The sequence below is a fragment of the Branchiostoma lanceolatum genome, chromosome 18 (assembly GCF_035083965.1).
Source record: "Branchiostoma lanceolatum isolate klBraLanc5 chromosome 18, klBraLanc5.hap2, whole genome shotgun sequence".
NCBI lineage: Eukaryota > Metazoa > Chordata > Leptocardii > Amphioxiformes > Branchiostomatidae > Branchiostoma > Branchiostoma lanceolatum.
In genome coordinates, this window is record NC_089739.1 from 9,513,038 (window position 1) to 9,521,606 (window position 8,569).

At 41.2% G+C, this 8,569-nt stretch overlaps 1 protein-coding gene across 1 annotated transcript; it reads left to right on the top strand.

Moving 5' to 3' along the window:
• The first annotated feature begins 693 nt into the window (after positions 1-693).
• LOC136424426 (uncharacterized) lies at positions 694-2,912 on the top strand. The gene is made up of 2 exons (XM_066413025.1): positions 694-846; positions 1,575-2,912. Exons 1-2 carry the CDS (start codon positions 702-704, stop codon positions 2,705-2,707), a joined length of 1,278 nt encoding a protein of 425 aa, XP_066269122.1. The 5' UTR covers positions 694-701; the 3' UTR covers positions 2,708-2,912.
• The last annotated feature ends 5,657 nt before the right edge of the window (positions 2,913-8,569 follow it).

Here is an 8,569-nt window from a genome sequence, read left to right on the forward strand (position 1 = left end):
CCAGTGATGCTATTTTTATCTGTGGGACCGGAAGGGTAGCGAATCATCATGACTGAAGGGTGAAGTCCGCCATCTCTGATCACATTTTCTTGTATTTCTTTCTTTCTTGTACTTTATTCCTCCCTTGGGAGAGCATTGCATAGCTGAAGTATTTACAACAGGGATGCCATGACACTTGTGGTACATAGCGATCCTGTTTTATAAAATGAATTATATTCTTATATTGCTGTTATTTCGTACTCATATCTACTATCTTTCGGAGGGCAGGTGAACGAACCCACCAGGGGTATCCCATGCCCCACACGTATAGTCTACTGATGACCATTGGGACATTAAAAAAAACATTCGATCAGATCTATCACATCATATCTATGAAAAAAAGATATATGTATTTTCCTATCTCTATTTCTGTACAAATTACTCTCAGAGTTCTCTAAAGTTCTTTAGTGTTTCACTCTCAAAGTTCAGTGTCCCCTTCTGCATCATTCCTTACAACTCCTTCTGACTCCACACAGTTCAGTTCTCCACAGCTCGCGTGTTTAACTCACAGCCTAGCTTCTGCCGAGGCTGTGTTGTAGCCTTTGTTGGGGGTAGTTAAAGTCCAGCTCTTTTCAGCTCTTTCTTCTTCTCCCGTATGTACTTACATACATAATTCATTCATTCATTTCACAGGAAGAGAGAGCTGCATGCAACAGAACACCATGAGGGTGAAGAAGGAGCCGAAGTCGTCCGACTGCCTTCGGGCCTGTTCGGGGAGCGGCGACAACCCGCCGAGTTCAGCCGAAGCTACCACGTCCCAGGACACGACGGGCGCACAGACGGGCTTGGTGCTCAGACAGGAACAAGGTAAATGATTGGTTGACAAGTAAAAGCCCCCCTCTCACTGGACCCGCGAAACGTTGGCGACCTCGCTGTGACCGAGCGATTTGACAAAGCACTCAACGAATTTCATCGATTTATCAATCTTTAGGGTAGTCCCTTCAGTTAACAAGGTAACTGATTTCCAAGGGAGCCCTACAAATAAAACGAATAATTTTACGCTTTGTGTGTTTTGTTGTCTTTTTAGTTATTATTGTACTTTTCGTATAATTTTCCCATTACAAAGTCAAGGGTAACACAAATCCAGTTTAGGACGCAGCGAGGTCGCAATCGTGTCGCGGGTCCAGTGAGATAGGGGCTGCATGGGGGTGGCGTCATGTTTGCGTAACGTTAGGGCGTTTGGCCTAGGGCCCAGCCCAGGGTTCGAATCATCGATGTTTTGAATGAAGGCACTTAACAAGACTTTCCTCACTCCATCCAGGTGTAACATGGGTACCTGAAATCGTCATAGTATAAGTTTATTGTACAGTTCTTGAACCAAACACAAATAAAATTCGTTCAAATAACAGTCAAACAGCAGTCTTAATCGGGTACCTGACCCATTTAATTCTGGCATAAGTCAACTGTCTGTCTTTGGTCAGGAAAAGTAACGTGAAGAGTGAGCCTAAGTAACGTCAAGTAAGTCCATGGAAAGTAATAACTGTAGTCTATATATGAGAAACATAATCTGATGTTTCAATTTCGTTTGTTTACAGAGTTCCTACCTATGCCGCCAGCCTCTTCAAACTCGTGGCGGGTGTTTCGCCCCTGGCAACAGGAAGACCATAGCAACAGCCAACACCCAAACCTCGGACCACATCCTCCGTACCTCACAGACGACTATGACGCCATGACCAACCAAAATGGCGGCGACCAGTTCGAAACCAAGGTCACCAAAACGTCCCGACGCTCGTCAAGGGGAGGCTACCAGGAGGAGGGTGGAAACCAGGAAAAGCCCATGGACTTGACGACGTTAAACAGACAGCTTTCCATGTCCATGTTCAAACAGGAGGTCGAAAAATCGCCCCGCGCAAAGGAAAGACACGGAGGGATCCTGTCAGGCACTTTCCAGTTGCTCGAAGGCGACAGCGCGAAGGAATACGAAGGGGAAAGCGGGGTCTTCAACCAGCCCACCGCGTTTGGCCTCGATCCGGACACTTATGAGGCCTTCGCCAACTCCCCCCTCCTTCACGGAAACGAACACACTTGGAAAACGTCTTCAAGCTTACGTGTGCGCACACCGGTGCCCTACAAACCGTCGTTTTCCTTCAACTTGTTGTCTCAGAACTACCTGCCCTCCACGTCCTCCGGCTACCACCGGCCAAGTCATCACCTCTCAACCGGATACAGCACACGACCGGAAGTACGAGGGCCGACTTCCGTCATTCACCACCACGGGGATTACGCGCAAGGGAATTTGAATTTCCCGCCAAACGCAACCGCCGAGAGCGTCCCAACCACTCGCAGTGGCCAGAGGGAGTCGTCCCTGAGGCAGTACGACCGGTGTAGTTGCACGCCTGGTCGTTCGGGATCGCAGCAGTACTACGGCGATCGCGCGGCGTCCGGAGCTAGCACGTCCACCAGTGTCAACAGCATTGCCGCCCGCCTGCACGCGCTCCGTCGCCGCCAGTGCCAGTCGTACCGGGAAAAGTACAACTACATCTTCGGGATGCGAGACGACCTGGTCCCGAGGAGAAGCGCGTCCAGGTCCGCTCGGAAGTTCGGACTTTTCGTGGACTCCGCGAAACCAAAGACGGGGGACCTAGACGCCCAGCATTGCTTGTGGAAGGCTCAGCAGATAGCGAGGCAGATTTGTGCTCAAACAGGCCTTAAAGGTGGACACAACTGAGCCAAAACAAATCAAAGTCATCTGTCAGGTGTTTCGTATACATACAAAGTATCAACGTGGGTTATAATGACTTATTTATGCTTTGGTATGCTTTTTTATTAGGAAAGTTTGCGCACATTGCTCTGTAGAGTTTATCTCAACTTACTTCACAAAAAGTTTTTGTATATCAACCAACTTGAATTCAGCCTAAGTTTGTTTCTGTATTGAACTCTTGTAGAGAACTAGTTCATTAAATGTTCTGGACAGAGAGGCTAGAAAATGCTCATTCTTATCTATCAAGAAACGTTTGTTTTTGTGCATATCTTTAATTTAGTACTTGAAAGATGTTCCGCCTTCAGCTGCCAGACGGCGTTATTCTATTTGGTCCAAACAATACGTTTATTATTTTGGCAGAGCCAATTTTTCTTTGTGTGAATATTGCTAACATTAAGGAGTGATCCGAATATGGTTTTCTTTCTCTATAACCGGTACTAGAACCTTTTACTACTTAGGCCATGTTGATTTGAATATATGGATGGTATCCTCCGGGGACCTCAAAACTAATGCGAACGTGCGAATAGAAAAATGTTTGGCAAGAAAAAAAGTCGCATTCATTACGAAATCTACGTGGCCAGCAAGTACAATGTATGAACAAAACTAAACACACAGAGTTTGGCATACCGAATAACAGATTCTTCATTTTTGTTCTTTTAAATCTCCCTCTTCGACTTTGGGAATGCCTTCGGCATTTTACGACATTAGTATCCCTTTTCCGAAATATAATCTTTTTTTGCAATCTACAAGATACATTTTCTCATCTGGTTTGTATGATTTACAGTATGGCCGAATTTTGTTTTTGAAACGGACGAAAATTGATGCGCGCTTGGATGTCATCCAAATAATCAAATCAACATGGCCTTACAATACCAAGACCAAAATATATCAAGTGTACTAAGTTTATTTGTGTAAAAATGCAGTATGTGGAAACATTTCTAAACGAATTGCACAACTATATTCCAGACAATTTACACTGTTGACGTTGTGTATCAAAGTCGATGAATATGAATGCGACGTTACGCAACAATCTACACGTATGTTACAATGTGTAGGCTGGAAATACCTGGAATGGTGTAATATAATCATATTATAACAAAGTATGAATAAAAAAATCACATTGGTAAGATTAATTATGTAAATGTATTCTTGCCAAATTAATTGCTTAATGTAGAGACTGTTGAAAAGAAATAAAATGATGAGTCGCATTCTGGGTATATTAGTTTTACTTGCTTGTTTTCCATTTACTACATTTTTTCTCTATTGCCAGACACATTAAGTTATGAGTTGATAAACATGAGAAAACAATTCATAGATGGTAATAGCTCCTCATAATCTGGTTGCTTGTGAAAACGAAATGAATGTTTTGAAAACGTGACAAGAGTTCCCCATGTTCTGCACTGAACTTTGAAAATTACTTTGAAAAGCGTGGTCGTAACGTCATACGTGGCCCACGCGTATGACAGATAATCAAAATTGAACAATTACTCATCGCAATAACAGATGATAGAAGTACAATCAATTTTAGTGCACCTCCTACACAGTCAGCTGTTGTTTTTTCCAAAGTTTTCCTGGTTTCGTTACATCTCATGCATTATACAATCAGCAATTCAAACTTCTAGGTACGCCACAAGGTGTTTGAAGGCAGCATATTGGGTAAAACAATCTAAAATATCAGATTGTTAAACTCTATTATTAAAAAGACAACCAGAACCAATTTCATGTATATATATATATATATATTGGCCTGTATTGTCGAGCAAATACTATAATTCGAAAATTTTGTCTTTGTTCACCTACTATTAAGAAAACACTATTCACGTCTCACTGCTCCCAACTCTTTGGGGCGCAGTTATGGAATTCTTTTCGCTCGAGTGTTCTGTCGAAATGTCGAATTGCCTACAACAATTGTTTCCGTATAATTATGAGTTTCCCAAGATCTTGCAGCGCAAGTGAAATGTTCGTGTGCAATCATACCGATACCTTCGACGCCAGATGGCGTAAACAGTGCTACTCCTTTGTACATAGCATTTTCAATTCTTGTAATGCCATTATACAGTCCGTACTTAGGTCCGACTCTTTTTACAAGAACTCATTCTTCACCAACCTATGGAGCCGCCTCTACACATAGCCATAATATTGTTAGTTTGTCTCAAAATGTTGTATATAATCTTTGTTTTTCATGTTTGTCCCTATGTCATATGGGCCAGTGAGAGCCTGAAATAAAGAAATAATAAATAAATAAATATATATATATATATATATATATAAATAAATACTTGCCTCACACGTACTTAAAATTTAATTTTCGTGGACAGCCTTCACAGATGTTCGAAAAGGTTATCTAAGATGTTCGAAATGTCAATGCTTCTGTCGAATCACCGAGGCGTGTGTAGTCCAGTGGTAAGCGACCCGGCCTCTGAACCAAGAAGTCGTGAGTTCGAATCCCGATTGTGTCACTCACACCCCAAATACATGCCACTGTGCAGTCTTTAGGACGGGACGTTAAGCCGTGGTCAACTGTTCATTGTGCTTAATTGTCAAAATGAGCGAGGGGAATTTCCCCGGTACAATGAATCTGTACATAGCGTCTGTCGTCTCTGTCACAGCCAGTGGAAGAATAGCTCTTCATTGAGGTAACCATCACTTTTTTCTGATTGCGACGTGGATACGCGGGTAGGTGTATTTCATAATGATACGTTAGGTACGGCAAGATACGTCATACCAATTCTTCTAACGTCATCACCAACCAAACGTATGCGTAAACATGCGTCATTGTCCTTTTCAAATGAAGGGTATTGAGAATTACTCAAAATTGTGTAAATCATTTTGATTGCTCTCTCTCTCTTTCAATACAACGCGTGAGATGTACTAAGGTTTGTCTCTCTCTCTCACTCTCTTTCATATTTATATATATATATTTCTTTTAAGTATATATATTTGCATGTCTGTGTTTTTGTGTGTTTGTTTGTGTGTGTTTGTGTGTAGAGGAAAAGAGGTAGAGAATAAACATAACAAGTTAACAAAACAAGCTCACAGTTAATACATATATTCCAAATTGTCTGCTTTTATCAAATTTAATGCGGTGAAGAGCAACTTTGTATCTTCCAAAACATAGCGCGTTCATCCATACGGCATGCAGCAAAAATCCTATAAACCTTACTTTTCTAACCTTTATCTTGATATTACCTTGAAAAAAAGCAAACAAATATAGCGTTACACTCTTCGTCCTTGTCCCCTTTTCAAGAGCTCATTTATAATTATTAAGTTTTCTTGTCAGCAAAGGAAAGCAAAACAAAGTAAAGTAAACTTGATATCATCACAAACAGTTTACAGAATGTAAAAAATATGTCTTTTCTTGTACCGTGAAATCGAAAAAAATCAATGACTGAAGGCTACATGTACAACGCCAGGGCAACGAGTATCCAAAGCCTTTTCTAAATCCTCATTTCATCTTTTTATCGTAAAACTAGATCCTTTTAATCTGGTACGTTTAAGCGATTCATTAGTTGACGCCGTGCAGAGACATGCCCCAGACATCTCGACATATGACCGCTCACGGTGGATTAAAGTCCAGACAGCTGAATGCAAAATCATTGATGATGGCCGACATCGCAACCATTTTACTTCTCGTTTGGCTGGCCCCAAAGGATGATGGGATACTGTCTGGCACCGAGCAAGTCGCGTTGATGTCTTTGTAAACTAGAAAAGAAATCATTTTAGGCACAAAACTGGGACAAAGATGTAAATGTTAGATATCTTGATAGCAGGGTAGTTAAAATACAAAAAGAAAGGCGAGATGAGCATCAATCTATTCCTGATTTCATTTTCACCACAAAGATTTATACGCATTCAATAAAATAGTTGTTCAATTGAGCATAAGATGATTGCTAAATAACATCATTTATTACAGTACTAAATAAATAATTCTTCGATAGCGATAGCGGCATCGAATGACCGAGTCGCTACGCTAGCGGACACAAGATTGAGAGGCATTCTTGGCTAGTCTTTACACGACTTTCTTCATTCCACCCGGGTGTAAAAATGGGTACCTGACTTTGGTTGGGTTGTTAAAAGGCAGTGGGAGAAGAGGGCTAGGCTCCAGCTTCCAATACCGTGCCATAGACACATGCAGTGGATAACAACCCATTGCCATACTATACGGCCCCCCAAAAGCTATGGGAGTACCTTTTAAGATAATGTATAATATGTGTAGGTTGCTGTTGCCATGATGTATTGATATTGTTAGAAAATTTCTAAGCAATTTCCATGGAAAATCCCACACCCACAGATATGCTAATCGCGCTGCCCACCGGAAAATGACAAGAATGGTTTCAAATATGGTAGAAATTGATAGTATATCCAGTTATTCCCCCAAACGTGACTTATTCTGCTTCACTGCGGGAAGGCTAACCACATTGTAATTCCCAAGCGTAAAAGAGGATACTGGCTATTGCAAGAGAAGCTGAACTGTATTGGTAATGTCAGTGGCCTTTTAACCTCCCCTAGGGATGAACCATTGAGAAAAAACATTCATTTAGTTCTGACATCGTTTCATGGTAGCCACGAGGAGAGCACTGGAAAATTGTCATTCTCAAAGGTTAATGTGACCTTATTAGGGAATGTAGAATCTTTCCTTGGAAGGGATTGGTGTTTTCTTTCACGCCGACATTCCAGAATATGTCCCCTGTGGTGAAATAAATAAACAATATTTTCCGGAGAATTACGGAGAACGACATTTGATGTTCTCTGAAAATGATTCAACGGTCATAAAATAGAATTCCTGGAATTTAGTCAGAATTGAAAAAAAAAAATCAATCAAATTTCTCCGTATAATATAAGATATAAGTTTAATCTTAAGACGTCCGTAACAGACTACTAACAGATGTAGTCATTCTTTTATTCCTTACTGTATAAGTCACTGGAATAAACTAAATCTTGACGTTGATTCCCTTCGATACACTTGTTTCGGAACTATCTCATAAAACTATCAAAGTACACGCCCGTCGTTCCCAGCATTATGACTGCGGCCCCCGCTAATACACATGTGCCATTCTAGTCCCATTTCGTATAGGCACCTAACAGTGCTCTAAATCATAGTCTTTTCATCAGAGGCCTTAAACTATTATCTTTGTCTAAATGCAAACTGAAAATAGAAAAGTGAAGTACGACATAAGGCCTTGATCATACACAGTTTTATTTAAGCGACAGGAAGAGCATTTCAAACTTTCAATTCTCAAACGGTGACGTGACCTTATAAGGGAAATGGAAGCATATGGTTCCCGGAAGTGGTTGTTTTATTTCACGGCTACATTCCAGAATGTTCTCTTGAGAATAACGGAGATGTTCTCTGAAGCGTATTTAAACATCATCATAAAATTCCTGGAATTTATGCTAGCATCTGGAGTAATTGAAATATCGTTTTTTTTTTAGCTAAGAGGTCATTTTGATGCCAGGGAAGATTGGTGACAAAATGCTAATGAAACTTACCACTTGGCCAAGTAATCTCCAAGCAGATCTAACGTACCGGTGGCAAGGTAGTATATCCAAAGGGCCAACCAGTATTCAATAGGACACCAGTTGATCTGTATCTGAATCTATGTACCCGGGATAATCACCATTCGGCGTGACACACCAGCTTCGCGGGCACGCGGCGCAGCAGCAGCTGGTTATATTACCCCGAACGACATGTCACATCTAATCTTTGCACATATACCTGTAAGCGTTGTTTAAAGCTATCTAATTAGGATGCTCCTACAGTACTTGGTGGCAACTAGTTACACTCTACGACAGTTCCAGGGAAAAACTAATTTTTAAACACATCAATTC